Source organism: Macaca thibetana, chromosome 1 (genome assembly GCF_024542745.1).
Source record: "Macaca thibetana thibetana isolate TM-01 chromosome 1, ASM2454274v1, whole genome shotgun sequence".
NCBI lineage: Eukaryota > Metazoa > Chordata > Mammalia > Primates > Cercopithecidae > Macaca > Macaca thibetana.
Window position 1 is genome coordinate 183,110,246 of NC_065578.1, and position 16,423 is coordinate 183,126,668.

General features: G+C 51.2%; 1 protein-coding gene and 1 long non-coding RNA gene across 3 annotated transcripts in view; one reads left to right on the forward strand and one right to left on the reverse strand.

Annotated features, from left to right (window-relative positions):
* The first annotated feature begins 10,146 nt into the window (after nucleotides 1–10,146).
* Nucleotides 10,147–13,137, forward strand: LOC126940685 (uncharacterized). The gene is made up of 2 exons (XR_007720884.1): nucleotides 10,147–12,864; nucleotides 12,899–13,137. It is a non-coding gene; the product is annotated as an uncharacterized LOC126940685 (long non-coding RNA).
* The window catches only part of QSOX1 (quiescin sulfhydryl oxidase 1), a 44,748-nt gene continuing 41,258 nt past the window's right edge, over nucleotides 12,934–16,423 (reverse strand). Inside the window, exons 12-13 of one of the 2 annotated variants that reach the window (XM_050766253.1) lie at nucleotides 14,373–14,710; nucleotides 12,934–13,638 (exon numbers count right to left, since the gene is read on the reverse strand). In XM_050766253.1, the coding sequence (XP_050622210.1) occupies nucleotides 13,630–13,638; nucleotides 14,373–14,710 (347 nt within the window). In that variant the 3' untranslated portion in view covers nucleotides 12,934–13,629. Of the gene's footprint in view, nucleotides 14,711–16,423 lie in introns of both variants that reach the window. The other variant, XM_050766246.1, reaches the window with a different exon arrangement.

A 16,423-nucleotide genomic window follows, 5' to 3' on the forward strand; every position in this document is an offset into this window, starting at 1 on the left:
CGTGGATTTATTCTTTTCAGTCACAGGAATGAGACAATGGTGACAAGGAGTGTTGCTGGAGCCACAGGCTGGACACAGAAAGGAATTCTTTCACAGAGAAACAGAATCAGCCCCGTCTGTCCCTCAGGCCTGGGAGGTGGCAGCTTCCTTTAGGCTGGTAATCCACCATGAAGGCCGCATTTCACACTTGCGCCCTGAATAGGCCAGCAGGGAATTGTTTCTGGAGAGTGAAAATTGGAACTCATCAGGGTAATTTGTCTGTTTTACCACACACATTTCAGGGTTGGTGCTCAGCCTCTGAGCTGTGGCAGCCGTGACGGAAGCTAGTATCAGAGAGATGGAAAGTGGAACCTCTTTAATCTTGTTGGAGAGGCCTGGCCAGCTGACTGCAAACCTGGCCGCAGGCCCTGGCATGTCATTCACCTGCAGTGTTATCTGGATTACTCATCTTAGCGCCTGGACCCCCCGATGGGAGGTGGAAGGGAGAGAATCTCCTACCAGGCCTACCGGACAGGCTTGTCCTGGGGTCTACAGGATGATGGTGGCAGCAGCTTTGGACACTGCAAATATCTTCTCCCAGAGGAGGATCACTTGAGACCAGGAGTTCAAGACCAGCCTGGGCAACATAGGGAGACTCCGTATCTACAAAGAAATGAAAAAACTTAGCTAGGTGGGGTCATACATGACTGTAGTCCCAGCATCTTGGGAGGCTGAGGCAGCAGGATCGCTGGGGCCCAGGAGTTCCAGGCTGCAGTGAGCCATGATCAGGCCACTGCACTCTAGCCTGGGCAGCAGAGTGAGACCTTGTCTTTAAAAAAAAAAAAAAATTCAGAATAAGGTTGTTGAGTTCTATTTATAAAAATCCATGTGGACTTTTGATTGGTGTTACATTGGATTTTAGATTATTTGGAAAACTTTGATCTTTACAATCTTAAGCTGTCCATCCATACCACAAAATCTCTGTTTAGTGAGCTCTTTATGTCCTTCGTAAGAATGTCTTATCACTATGAGAGATCGTTGTTCATTTCTTCACCTGATTATAATCTGTCTCCTTGTATTAGTCCATTCTCATGCTGCTATGAAGAAATATCCAAGACTGGGTAATTAACAAGGGAAAGAGGTTTAATTGACTCACCATTTCACGTGGCTGGGGAGGCCTCAGGAAACTTACAATCATGACAGAAGGCACCTCTTCACAGGGTGGCAAGAGACAGCGAGTGCCGAGCAAGGAGGGAAGCCCCTTATAAAACCATCAGATCTCGTGAGAACTCACTCACTGTGATGAGAACAAAATGGGGGAAACCGCCTCCATGATTCAATTATCTCCACCTGGTCCTGCCCTTCATATGTGCAGATTATTACAGTTCAAGGTGAGATTTGGGTGGGGACACAGAGCCAAACCATATCACTCGTCCTATCATCTTGCCACAGAAATGTAATCAGAGACCTCTATTTTATTTACCTCTGTTCCCCCGTAGTGTCTGGATGTTACTGGCTCTCCTTTACTAATGAAAAAACTGAGATTTAGAGAAGTTGGGCCGGGCGTGGTGGCTCACGCCTATAATCCCAACACTTTGGGAGGCCAAAGTCGGGGGTGGATTACCTGAGATCAAGAGTTCGAGACCAGCCTGGCCAACATGGTGAAACCCTATCTCTACTAAAAATACAAAAATTAGCCAGATGTGGTGGCACACGCCTGTAGTTCAGGAGGCTGAGGCAGGAGAATCACTTGAACCCGGGAGGCGGAGGCTGCAGTGAGCCGAGATTACGCCACTGCACTCCAGCCTGGGTGACAGAGTGAGATTCCATCTAAAAAAAAAAAAAAAGGAAAGTTGAACTTCCCAAGGTGGCACGGGTCATCAGCCACAGGGCCGTGGTTTGTAGTGGAAGAGAAAGGAGAAGAGTGTGTGGGGCCCAGCCGGTGGAAAGCATGGTGCTACACTAAGCGGTTTGGCCTTTACCCCATAGGCGAAAGGGAGATTCTAAAAGATTGTGAGCAGGGGCCAGATGACAGGAAAGAGGAGATTTAGTGGGGCTCTGCAGGCAGTGGAGCAGAGGCGAGACAGGGTAGATTCCAGGAGGCAGGGTGGAGAGTCAGCAAAAAGAAGAAGAGAGGCAGGAGAGACCTCAGAGCAAACGAAACTCATCAGGAAGATGGGAAGAGGCGCTTGCTAGTCCTGGGGAGAGGAAAGGAAACTGAGGGGGGCCAAGAGAGGAAACAGGCTTTAAGAGGAAGACAAGGAGCTTGACTTTAGACACCTGGAGAGTTGAGGCGCCAGAGACGTCCCATGAAAACTAGCAAGTGGCAGCCTAAGAGAGAAATGGAGTTCAGAAGTGAGACCAGGAGGAGCTGGAGATTGGAGAGCCAGACAGCACCACTCTACACTCTGCCTATGCGGTACTGCAAGGTACAGGGTCTGCGAGGTACAGGATTAAGTGAAAAAGACCAGGTGCTGAGTGGGGTTGGTAGTGTGAGTTTTTCCTTGTATTTGCATAGAACAGGCCTGTAAGGACACCAGAAAACTGTTTCAGGGAGGGGAGCTAAGTGGCTGGGAGGCAGACAGGGCAGAGACACTCTGTGCCCTTTTGAATATTTTGAATACCTAAACATGCATTACCTATTCAAAACAATTAATGAAATTAAATTTTTTTCAAAAACAAAGGATGAGAAAGGACTTTAGGATGCATAAAGGACTTTGAAAACATAGTGGTTTTGCCTTTGAAGAGTGGTACTGAGCCTCCGGAGAAAAGCCCTCTATGGAATTCCCCAGGGGCAAGGCAGCACCCTCATTTCTGGTGCTCCTCAGCCATAATGGAGTGGTCAGGACACTGTGTCACATCTAATGCCCAGTGCCCAGCACCTCCTGCAGCCAGCTCATGCTGCTCCTAATGGTGCTGGCTACCTAGTTGTCCTTTGTTGCTTAAGTCCAGCCCAATTCCTGGCCCACTGTGACTGGTAAAGAAGGCTGATGATACTGGTGGTAAGAACAGGTATGGAACTCCTGCTATGTGCTGGACACTGTTAGCCACATCTTTAACCCTATATTATCTTCTCTCTCTCTCTCTCTCTCTCTCTCTCTCTCTCTCTCTCTCTCTCTCTGACAGGGTCTCTGTTTGCTCTGTTACCCAGGCTGGAGTGCAGTGGTGCAATCTCGGTTCACAGCAACTCCTGCCTCCCAGGTTCCAATGATTCTCCCATCTCAGCCTCCCAAGTAGCTGGGACTACAGGCCTGTACCATCACACCCGGCTGATTTGTGTATTTTTTTGTAGAGACAGGGTTTGTTGCCCAGACTGGTCTCAAACACCTGGGCTCAAGTGATCCGCCTGCCTCGGCCTCCCAAAGTGTTGGGATTACAGGTGTGAGCCACAGCCCGGCTACATTATCTTCTTTACAGATGAAGGAAACTCAGGTTCAGAAAAGCCAGTGCCCAAAGTTCCATGACAAGTAAGTATCAGGATTTGAACCTTAGTCTCCTTGACCCTGAAATCACTCTTTTTCCACAATGGCAGCTGCCTTCTAATAATTTGTTATTCACTCATTTAACCTTAATAATCACCTTTGATGCTCAGAGCTCCATGCATAGCACTGAAGGAGTATAAAGATGAATGATGAGTTTTGAGAGATCCACATCCTATAATGTATTTCTGTTCACTGAAGAGATATTTACTGAACCTCTATTATGTGTGAGGGCCCATGTTAAGCTCAGGGGCTGCAGTGAGAGAGAAGACTGTCCCACTGTCCTGAAGCTTAGAGGAGGTGGAGGAGACAACAGCCAGGCAGCCACGCTGCAGTGTGCTAAGCACTCCGATGAAGGCAGCCAAGGGTGCTCCTGCAGCTTGAAGAGGGGTACCTGGCTCAGGCTTGGGAGGCCTAGGGCTGCTAGAGGGAGTGATGTATCAGCTGAGTCTAAAATAGAGTCACAACTCAAATGGCTATAGGTCAGGCTCATGAGGTAAATGAATAAAGGAAAGGTCCATTCTTAGGCATAGATGTGCTCTTCCTCAATACCAAAGACATAGCAGCACGCTTCACTTCTATACAGATAATGCTCCTTTCCATTTTTTTAAAATATGGCCCATCTCAGCACGCTGGGAGGCTTAGGTGGGAGGATTGCTTGAGCCCAGGAGTTCAAGACCAGCCTGGGCAACATAGGGATACCCCCATCTCTCCAAACAATAAAAAAAAAATTAGCCGAGTGTGGTGGCACACACCTGTGGTCCCAGCCACTCAGGAGGCTGAGGTGGGAGGAGTGCTTGAACCTGGGAGGTTGAGGCTGCCATGAGCTGTGTTTGTATCACTGCACTTCAGCCTGGGCAACAGAGCAAGAACCTGTCTAAAAGAAACAAGCCAGAAAAACAAAACAAAACAAAAAAAACACCAAAAACCCATGCAGTTAGAGACACTGTGCAGGGAAATATTTCCCTCTTCCAAATCAACAGCACAAATGTGATGATAAATGGTAATTACCCCTTGGCCTTCATATTGGGAAGCAAAAGGGAGAGATGGGGACCATGGCCCTGGGCGAGGAAGGGGGCCCGGCCGACTGTTGCCATGGGAATTGGGCCTATGTGGATATGTCTTCTGATTGGACTTGTAGATTGCTCCAGGTTCTAGTCAATATCTCTGATTATTTCCTTAGGGTAGATTTTGAACAGTAAAATAACTGAACCAAAGGGCATAAACTTTTTAAGGTTGATACATATCGTCATATTATTTTTCAGATATGCTATACAGTATAATTACATTATCACCTTTCCAGTACCAAACTGTACTGCTGCATGCTATATAAAAATGCTATTGCACTACTCTTTCACTTCCTTGATTATTGTTCAACAAGTAGAATACCGTTTCATATAAGTATTGATCTTTGTATTTCTTCTTTTGTAAGTTGACAGTTCATATTCTTGGCTCATTAAAAGTGTTTAATTATATAGTAATAAATATTTAATAAAGGTAAGAAAATACAGATAAATAAAAAGGAAAACGAACAGCCATAATCCCACCATGGGCCATTAACCACTATTAATGTTTTGGTGTCTTCATCCCAGTTTTTATCCATGCATTCAATATCCATAAATATATGTATTTTCTTTTTTAAAAAACAAGATCGGCCAGGCGCGGTGGCTCACACCTGTAATCTCAGCACTTTGGGAGGCCAAGGCGGGTGGATCACGAGATCAGGAGTTTGAGACCATCCTGGCTAACACGGTGAAACCCCATCTCTACTAAAAATACAAAAAATTAGCCGGGTGTCGTGGCGGGCGCCTATAGTCCCAGCTACTTTGGAGGCTGAGGCAGGAGAATGGCGTGAACCCAGGAGGCGGAGCTTGTGGAGAGCTGAGATTGCGCCACTGCACTCCAGCCTGGGCGACAGAACGAGACTCCATCTCAAAGAAAATACATAAATAAATAAATAAAATAAATAAGATCGTACTATACAGAACTGTTTTTGTAACAATATTTTCCATTAACAGTGTGGTGTGAAAATAATTTCAGGTTAAAAAATATATACATTCAAATCATTAGTATTTATTTTTTATTGTTTAGAGACAGAGTCTCGCTCTGTGAAGTGGAGTGATCATAGGTCATTGCAGCCTTGAGCTTCTGGACTCAAGGAGTCTCTCACCTTGGCCTCCCAAAGTGCTGAGATGACAGGCATGAGCCAACACACCCAGCCCTCAAATCATTTTTAGATGTTACATTGTATTCCATTGTAATTATGTACCAGAATTTACTCAATATCCCATTTTGGACTTTAGGTTAATCTTATTTTGATATTATAAATATTTATCATGCAGCAAATCTTAGTAAATATCCTCAATTACTTCCTTAGGATAAATTCCAGAAATAGAATTGCTGGATCAAAGGTTATATATTTTCTTAAGACTTTTTAAAAGTATATTACCTATTACATTACGTTATCAATTATCTATTTCCCAAAACTTGTATCAGTTTATACTACCACTAGCAGTATATGAGAGGACTGGGGCGGGGGCAGACTGTATTTTCTTAAGATGGCTGCAACAGTATCTCCCATCTCACACAGTGTTCCAGAACTCCATCACACCCCTGTCAAAGGTGGAGCCCAAGGTTGCTCCCCTTGAACCTGTTCAGGCTTTTCTATCTGCATCCTGGGCAAGCTGTTACATCAACCTCAACCAACAGAGAATTGCAAAAGTCATGCTAGGTGGCTTCCGAGGCTGGCACATGAAAATGCCACCCTGATGGGCCCAGCCGCCATGCTGTGAGGAAGTCTGAGCAGCCCATGGAGAGGCCCATGGGGAGAAGACTGGAGGCCCCTCCCACAGCCCCAGCTGAGCTTCCGGGCAACAGCCAACACCAACTTGCCAAATGAACTGCGCCCGGATACACCGCACGGAGCAGCCAGGAGCTATTTTCTGCAGAGCTCTGATCACGTTACCAATTCATGAGCAAAATGAGTGTTGTTTCAAACCATTAAGTCTGGGAGTGGCTGTCACATAGCAATAGATAACTGATACATCTCATTTCCCCTCCAGCAACACTAGGTATCATCATCATCATCATCATCATCTTTACCAATAGGATAGCCAAAAAAATTGCATCTATCATTCAGTCTTAATAATTAGGCCCTTTATTTTCAGTAGGGATTTAGTGCTTTTACTGTTTACCGCAGAAGCTGTTAAAAACCAAAATTATAAAAGATTTAAAAATCTTAACTGGCTTTTATTTATGATTCAGTAATTGGACAGCCCTCAGAACCCAGAACAGGTTCAAAGAACTTCAGGGCTGCAATGTACTCAGAATTTATGGACAGAAAACAGAAGTGGGATATAGAGTTTTTAACTGGATTGCCTTATCTGAATACTGGCCAGCTACAATTGACTAAAGCTCAGCTGCTGTAACTGACACTCAGCCACTTGTTATATGACTATACTGCTAACTAGTTTCATTTAGCATGAATGACTCCATATTGGTTTGGTCTATTGGCTACAGCATAGGAGCTTAGGCCAAATCAGTGGCCTCCTGCAAATTTTATTTAACGGGCTTTAGTGTCCTTTAATCCTATTTATTTTCCTTCCTATTTTTTGCCTTCCAAAAGAAATATTTTATTACAAACATTCAAAAACATATTTAAGTGAAAGCCAGGACTAGGGCGAGGCTACTGAGGCACTCACCGTCGGGGGCTCTGCACTTGTGGGCCCCTGAGGTCAGGTGTCTCCTTAACTTTTGCATCCTGGCACCTCACTTGCCTTGCTCTAGTCCCAGCCCTGACTTAAGTCCATCCTAGTCTTGCTTTCTAAATATAACTGCTCTTCAGTTTGGTGTGTATTCTTTTAGACTTTTTCTAGACAAACATTAGCATATATATAACAATAGTAAGTTATGTTAATAGAAATATCTCCTTCTTGGACATTTTATCAGGTCAATAAATGCAGACCTAGCTCATTCTTTTTTTTTTTTTTTTTGAGATGCAGTCTCGCTCTGTCGCCCAGGCTGGAGTGCAGTGGCGCGATCTGGGCTCACTGCAAGCTCCGCCTCCCAGGTTCTCGCCATTCTCCTGCCTCAGCCTCCCGAGTAGCTGGGACTACAGGCGCCTGCCACCTCGCCTGGCTAGTTTTTTGTATTTTTTTTTTTTTTTTAGTAGAGATGGGGTTTCACCGTGTTAGCCAGGATGCTCTCGATCTCCTGACCTCGTGATCTGCCCATCTCGGCCTCCTAAAGTGCTGGGATTACAGGCTTGAGCCACCGCGCCCGGCCGACCTAGTGCATTCTTAAGATAGTATGTTGCAGAAGAGTCACAGCCCTTTGTCATACTTACGGCATGTATTTTCCCACCTTTTAAATATGCAGCTTGATTTTCTTTTTCTTTTTCTTTTCTTTTCTTTTTTTTTTTGAGATGGAGTCTCACTCTGTCGCCCAGGTTGGAGTGCAATGGCGCGATCTCAGCTCACTGCAAGCTCTGCCTCCCGGGTTCAAATGATTCTCCTACCTCAGCCTCCTGAGTAGTTGGGATTGTAGATGTGTGTCACAATGCCTGGGTAATGTTTGTATTTTTAGTAGAGATAGGGTTTCACCATGTTGGCCAAGCTGTTCTCAAACTCCTGACCTCGTGATCTGCCCGCCTCGGCCTCCCAAAGTGCTGGGATTACAGGCTTGAGCCACCGTGCCTGGCCAGCCTTATTTCTTAAAAGTGATGTCAAGTAGATGGATTACTCACATTAGCTGCATTTTCCATTGTTTTCATGCTTTCAAAAACAGTGAAGTATTCAATTATATTTCTTTTTTTTTTTTTTTTTGCAGTAGTTTACTAACCTACTGAGATGTGTTTTGGTTTATGGTATGAAGGTGAGATCTTACCTGAATTTTCCCCCAAATAATCACCATTCTCAACATCATTTGCTAAGCAATTCCTCCCTCCCCAGGGCAGAACTCTGTGACCATTGGAAACTGGGATGGTTAAGAACTTGATGGGGACATTGCAGAGTGGATTCAAACTAGGTAAAAATTTTAACCCCTTCCAAATATGAGCTGCTCTTCCACGGTGGGCAGAGGCTCACAGGCAGACAGAGGTGAAAGGCATCAACCCATCGCAGCAGGGGAGGGAGGAGGTTTAATAGGCAGCACCTGAAGCCCACTTTCCCACGGAAGAATGTGCAGCCCCAGGAAAAGAGCTTTTGCTCTCTCAGTATAGAGGCGGCCAAGTCCTGCCAATGCAGCAGCTGGAGCTACCAGCGCTATCAGGAGGATCTCACCCTAGCCCTAGAGTCTGTAGATGTTCCCCGAGTCCTCCTCACCTACGGTCAATGCCCCCATGGGACTGCCCCTTAACTTTGTTCTCTCACATTCGCAGAGGTCTCCTCCTCTGCCTTGTAACTTCCAGACTCTCTTCCACTGTGACCCAGGCCTGGCACAAACCCCCTGGGCAGCAGTGAAACCTGGAGTGACGGGGCCAGTGAGAGTGGCCAGAGAGACTCAGCTGGCAGGTATGCAGTCCAACTGACCCTCGCCGAGGCCACTGGCTCCCACGGCCATTGGTGAGTTACAGGGAATTCTTCTGCAGGGCAGAGGCCAAGGCTGTGAGTGCGGGCCTCCTGTGCAGCAAACAGTGAACTGTGTCACTGAGACCCCAGAAACCAGGGTCCCATGGCCCGGCCCCTCTCTATGGAGAAGACTGCGCTTCTGGGGCCAGGCAGAGGGGCAGAGGCCCAGGGCGGGAGAGGAAGGGATGGGAGGGCAGCTTCTTTCCCTCTTGGGTGTGAATGACCCTCGAGGGCAGCAGAGAAAGGGAAAGCAAGGGTCAGAGACAGGCCAGGTGTGACACCCAGGAGAAGCTGGGGCTCTGTCCTGCACAACAGCATGCCTGAGGATGGACAAGGAGTCAGATATGAAGATTAAATTGCTCTTCTTGAAGTTTGGTTTAGTTCTTAAAGCTAGGGGTGGGAATCCTATCGCCCTGCCCAAGGAGCAGCCTTTCCTTTCAGAGGAGGTGGAGGGAGGGGTGAAAGGGGTGTTGAAGGGGAAGAGGAGGGATGCTGTGAAGGATACTGGGCCCACCCTGGAGCTTCCCTGGCACCTGAGGGAGAATGAGGCAGTGATGGGGCTGCAGAGGCCTTTGGGGTGCTCTGCCCAAGACTGTCAGGCTGGTGTGAGCTCGCTCGCCCCTCTCACAGCTAGCCCGGGATTCTATCAGGATATTGATCTTACAGGCTGTGGTCTCCTTTGGCCAAGAATCCTCTCTGGAAGGCCCTGCAGGAAGAACTTCTCCTCTCCACTCGCCATGGAGCTGGCAATACATGGATGGGAATCCCAGGAGAGGGAGATGAACTTAGCAGGGACCCGGAAACTAGGTCTGTAGCCCCCATTTCACAGATGAGCTGAGCCAAGGTCACGCCCAACTGGTTGGCGGCAGGGCTGGGAGAATGAACCTGGTCTCCTCCCCTTCTTCAACAACCAGGCCTAAAATCAAGGACCCGAGACAGGGCACTTTGGCCTCAATGTAGGGAATGGAGCGAGAGCTCTAGAAAAGGTAGATTCTTTCAGGGTGCCCCCACTCCCTGACACCAACACACAACAGTGGTTAATGCCACTGTTGGAGGGAAGGATTGGCACCCAGCACCATCACATAGTCTCGGGCAAGTCTGGAACAGGACATGAAACAGAATCCTATGTGTTAGGTGTAGAGATTGCAGCTCCAGGGTTGAGCAGGGTGGGGTCTGGGGTCAAGTCCTAGATCTACTTCTCACCATTTGGGAGAATAGGGCAAATGTATTTATTTTGGTGAGAGTAAAGGGGATAGGATGTTTCTTAATCTCTTTAAGCCTCAGCTTCTTCATCTTGCGTTGTTGGAGGATTACATGAGATTTAAATAAGGGCAAAGTCAATAAATCGTAAACATCAACTCTCCAATAGCATACACATTTCAGGCATTTTAGGAGCCCCATCTCATGGGGGACATCTATACCACTGTGGCAGATAGGGGTGGGGAAGAATTTTCCACTCAACACCTCGCTCAACTCTGGACGGTGGTACCTGCCGGGGTGGCTTGGGGATTGCCACCTGGAGGCACAGCTCCAGGGACACCCTTCACAGAATATCCTGTGGGAACGGCACCCCCCCCCCAAGCACAACGGGGCCCCTTGAATTTTCGAGTATTAAGACAGGAGACGACACGACAGGTGCAGTGGGCTACCATTATTAAGCACTTATTGTTTGCCCAGCATGGTACAACAATCTGGTAGGTGGGTAGTTTATCTCCAGTGACACATGGGGACAAGGGGATAAGTTATCTTGCTCAAAGTCACATAGCTAGCGAGCGCTGGAAGCTGGATTCAACCCCAGACGTCAGATTTCAGAGTCCATTCTCTTCAAGGTTGGACTTGATCCCCACCCTGACCCAGGGCCCAGATTTGAGGGCTCCCTCTGTGCCCACCTGACTTTCCTCCAGGGTCAAGACTGGCTGGGTCCCCGGAGCCCTATCCTCCACCCCCGTACCCAGAGGACGGGCTGCATCAGGGGTCTTCCCGCCCCCACCCCATACCAAGGCTGCTGGAGAGGAGCCTGGCCCAAGGTGGGGCTGCCCCTCTTGGACCTCCAAGCATGCTACATGGAGCAGCCCCTCAGAGCTGCAGTCCCTCTACACCTGCCCTGTGGCCCCTCCAGCCTCGATCCCCACCCTCCTACTTCCTGGCTTCCCATCCTTCAGGTCTCGCAGAAGCCTCCCCAACACCCTCCCTGCTTGGTCTCTATTCTTCAGAGCCCTCATCATAACCTGTCCTTGCCTCTAGAATGGAAGCCTCACAGCAGCAGGGACCGCATCTCTGTTTCAGCTTGTTTCTAGCCCAGTGCAGCACTGTGAAAATCCTTAATAACATTTTTAAAAAGTTTTTATTAGAATTTCTTGAATTTTATTTTTGTTTGCTGACTTGGCAAGTGCTTTCTCCTCTGCCCGTAACCCTTGCTCCTCCTTATTTCCTTGCTAACACCTACTCATCTTTCAAAGCTCCATGCCACTGTCTTCTTGAGGAAATTGTTCCTGAGCCCCCAGCAGGTTAACACACCAGACAGGCGAGATTCTCTGTCCTGCCCCAGACAAGGAGCCTTTGCTTTGCAGGGCTCCCCTTGGGACCCTCTCTTGCCAGGGGAGCCTCTAGAGAAGCCTTCTAGAAGGGCATTCCAGACTCAGCAGGCCCCAGCTCCCAGCCTGGCAGACTGGGTGGGGGGAGGACCCAGCTGGCGGGCGAGGCTAGTTTGTCGATGCTGCGGAGAGCCCTGGGGAAATCAAGGTGAAAGGCAGCCGCGCTGCTGAGGAGGCCCACCCGTTTATCAACCAGCGGGGCTGGGGCTGGGCGAAAAGAGGCTCGGCTGCCAGAGGCAGCTGTGAGGTGGGAGGTCCACACCACTTCGTGGGCCTGGAGAATGGGCTACACACTGTGCCGCCCGGGTTGCTGCGACAGCGTTTCCAACGTAGCCCTAATTCTAGGAGACTGAGTTTGGCTTTAGAAATAGGGTCACTGGAGCCACAGGGCTTGCTGACAGAAATCCCCTGCACTTGGCATTGGGCGAGGAGCCCTTAGGGGGTGAGGGACAGGCTTATTCAGTGGCCTTGGTCCAGTGGGCACACAGGGCACTGGCCCTGGGAGCCTCTGTCTCCCTCCTGCAGGCCAGGGTTGGGTCCTGATTGTGGGTTCCCATCTGTCTCTCAGGCCCCCAGCCAGGGCCAGCCCAGGGGAGCAGGAGGTGCAGAGCACAACCAGGAGGATGGAGCCGGTGGGTGCCTAGAGCAGGGGCACAGAGAGAGAATCCACCCCAGGAGCCCAGCAAGGCACTGCAACTAACGGGGTCCAGGGAAACATGCAGGGAGACTGCCGTCCCTCCCCCTCCCCAGCTGCCCCATAGCGGGAGTGGCCTTGGCATCCCACCTGCTCCACACAGCGCCCAGGCCATCTGAGCAGAGTGAAGATGTCAAAGAGAAAACCTCAAATCGGATTGAGGCTCCTGCTCCCCCTTAATGAGGTTCATTATCTGCGGCTCTGATCCTTGTAAAACCCAGCAGGCCGGATTAGGGGCAGGCTCTCTAATCCTGGCTGACTCCTCCCCACCGAGTGGCCAGCCCGGCAGCTCTGACCAACAAGCCCTTCCTTCCTGCAGGAGCTGGAACTAGGCAGGTGCAGACAGGCTCCTCCCTTGCCGGCCCAGGGCGCTGAGGCAGGAGCTCTCAGGGAGGATTGGGGCAGGGGTGGCAAGGCTGCACATCCAGAGGCCTGTACCCGTGCATGAGGAGGCCGTGGAGTTTGGGTGCGGACAGCTCTATGGGCAGTCTGTGGCCAGGAGCCGTGTGTGCTGAGGGACATCGAGTCTGGCTGCATTCCAGGTGGGGTTGGTCTCCATGCACTCTGTCCAGACCTGGACACTAGGTCTCCAAGTAGCAAGTTAAAGAACACACCAATGCTTGCCTTAACAAAAATAATTTATTCCACACGCCTACCAAGCAGGGGGTAGCGTGGGAATCAAGCATGTGTAAGGCACTGCCCCCTCCCTCAGACCCTTCTAACTTCTGCACGCTGGAAGGTGAAATCTGGAGAGAGAAGGCACTTCCCTCCCTAGCTTCTACCCAGCACCCTCCAAAGACGAACATTTATCTTAGAGACCAAAATAAAAAAGGACAAAAGACCAGGCTCAGAGGGGGCAGAGCTCAACGGGGAGAAGCGAAAGCCCCCATCTTCTCCTGCAGCTACGCCAGGGCCAAGGCACTAGAGACCCACATCCTTCCCATGCCACCAACTCATCAGGTCCCGCCAAGCAAGCCACTCACCCTACAGCCCAGCAACCATGGCTTGCCTCACCTGGGAGACCAGCACGACTTCCAGAAGCTTCTAAACCCCACCCTGAAGCCAAACCCCACCCAGGAGGTCTGAGGAGCTGGAGGCTGGCCAGGCATAGAGGGCTCGGGGTGGTCCTTCCTCCCAGGGTGCAAAGGCTTCTTCATTGTCCGGAAGGGAGCAGGGTGGGCGGAGCCCAGCAGCTAGTGAGGAGTTCCACTCCAGCCCACCCAGCTCAGGGCACCCTCCTCTGGCTTCACTTGCCCCAATTTAGGGCCAAGACCAAGCAGGAGAGACTGAGGCTCCAGTGAGAATGAGGCAGGACTTCAAATAAGCTGAAAAACAGGAATGTGGTGCTGAGAGGCCAGGGACTGAGCTGCCCTTCGCCCGCTGCCCGGGGCTGCCCTCCCTGCGCAGCAGGGGAACCTGGACCCTGCTCCTGTCTTTTGTGTCAAAGGAGCTCTCTGTCCTAGCAGCCCCAAGAAGCTTCACTGGAGCAACTGGTTTTCCTGAATTTCCCACACTTCTAGGCCAGACAAGGAGCAAGGGGTGGGAGGGGAGGGAACGGGGTCAGGGGGCTCGAGGAGCCTAACAGATGGCAGCTCCCTCTCCCGCCTCCTCCCCAGGTGGTTCAGGCTGCAGGGTGGCCAGCATGGCCCTTCAGGGCCCTTATCTTGGCCCGGAAGTAGGTGTACATGGCCAGCAGGCCCATGAAGGACAGGGAGTAGAGCCCCACACAGAGGCTGATGTCCAGGTGGGAGAAGCCCCCTCCCAGCACCTGCAGCCACTGGCCTCGGCCCCGCCCAGCTCGGGCCTCCAGCTGGCCCTCAGGGATGTCGACCAGCTGCTTGGAGCTGCGGCCCACGCGCCTGACCTCCGAAGGGCCCCAGAGGCGGTTCTTCTCAGCCCGGGACTCGGCCAGCAATGCAGCCCCTGTGTCTCGCTTGCTCAAGTGCCACTGCCCACGCGGCTGCTCCCGCTCATTCCTCTGAAGCTCTGCCATGTGCTCAGGAGGCTCCTGGCCTGGTGCAGCTCCGAGGCCAGGGCGCAGCTTCAGGGGGCGACTTGCCTCAGGTCTCTCAGCTGGCACATCTGGGGTGGTGTTTGCGGGGGACTTCATCATCTCAGGCTTCCCAGGGTCCAGAGTTGAATTCCGGCCTTCCAGCTCCAGGGCTCCCATTGCCAGCTCTGGGGCAGCTGCCACATTCTGCGCATCCCTCTGGGCAGCTGACCCAGCTGCAGGGAAGTCCAGGATGATGTTGCTTGGGGAGAAGTGGGCCTTGAGGAAGTTCAGGGTGGCTTCCACGTCCCACACGGGCACATCCAGGCGTTCATTGTGGCAGGCAGAACAAAGTTCACGGGGCGGCCACTGCACCTTGGGGAACTGGGGGTCCTCGCTGGGGGCACCTACAGAGGGAAGCATATATAGGCTGGCGGTGACATCAGTCCCACCCAAAAGCCCAGACCACACTCCTCCACTCAGAATGCCAGCTTCCTTGTCTGCAGAAAGGGCTTGCCACTGCCCTTCCAGACGATGGGAAATGAGGAAATACAGATTACAAACACTAGCCCACAGTGGGAGCTCAACTGATGGCAGCCTGGAGGAGGCAGCGGATCCACCTAGCCCTCAGCCCCGGCCCTCCGTGGTTTTCCAGGGAAGCGTGAAGAGCACCATCTCAGTCACTTCCCAGTGTTGGCCAGACCCACTGTCCTGCTTTGTGGACTTTACAACCAGCTTGTACCCCAGAACCAGACATGGAAAAGGGCAAGAATGCTCATTTTGATCTGTTTTGCAGTCTTTGGTTGGTCGGCTTGTGTTCGTCTTTTTTTTGCCTTTTTCCTACGTTTTCCAAATTACAAACTGCGCAAATAGGTTACTTTGTCAATTCAAGGGAAAATGTGTTTTAGAGCAAGAGTCAGCCGCTCATGGCAATCCTTGCCTTTACCCAGCAGCAGCCCTCTAGGGTAGGGGTGGGCTCCAAGGGGTAGTTTGGGGGAGACCTGAGGGGTACTTGGAAGAGTCAGGATGCTGCTGGGGCTGCAGGCTGTTGGTACCCCAGGTGGGGCCAGCCCTCTAGGCAGCCTCTGGATAAGTCCCAGAGGGTGAGCCATGGCCACCAGCCCCTCATGCAGTGTTGCCCAGGGAATGCATCAGCCCATCCCTTCTGTAGAAGCACCTCTCCTAAAGGTTTTAATAGGGGGACAAGTTGTTAACTACAAGGAAGCAGGAGCAGCAGCAGCAAGTGGCAAGCAAGTCAGAATGGTTATTCCGGGGAGGGGCAACAAGCAGAGTGGAGGGTCCAGTCATGAGTCATAGTGATCAGGCCTTGCGGAGGGGGCTCTCAGCTTGTGCCTGGCAATTCTGAGTTTCTTCTGAAAGGACCCCACCAGAGAGAGGAGGGAACCACCCTGCTTCTGGCCCCTCAGGGAGAGGGCCCGGCTCCTGGCCCTCCAGCAGCAGCTGGGAGCCTGATGAGGTCAAGGGGCTGAAGGGTCAAACGGAGCATTTGGTGGCAGGGGTGGGGCGGGGCAGGGGGAAGGAGAAGACAGGCATGTGTCTTCCTTTCAAAGTTCGATAGGAGGCCCCAGGAGACCACGACCAAGTGCCTGCGCCTGCACCACCACCTGCTCCATTCAGCTCCTTTAACCTCGGCTCCGCCCCGGTCTCCCGCCCCTAGGAGGCTGTCACAGCCACGTGCACCACTCTCTCCCGACACACAGGCTGCCTCCTGTCCACAGATGGCTCCCTCCCCACCCAGCTCCCTGGAGTTTAATGTGTTTGCCTGTTAGAGCCATCAGACTCGTGCGCGTAAGGAAAAGGAAGCACCGTAATGAGGGAACGCAGAGGGCAAGGCTCCCTCCTGGGAGCCGGTACCTGGTATTTCCAGGAAGGACCCGGTCTCCTCCAGCCCCTTCTCTCATCAGACCCTTCCCAGGGAGAGAGAACCCGAGCTCCCTCCACCCTAGCAGTTTGAGTAAGGGGCCAACAGCCAGAAGGCAGAGCAGGGGAGGCGGGAGAGGGACCCCAGCAGGCTAAAGACGGGCCCTAGAGCAGGGAAAGTGAGCAACGGCATGGGAAGGCCAGGGTCTTACAGTGTTAAAGCCTTGGTTTCCTCATCT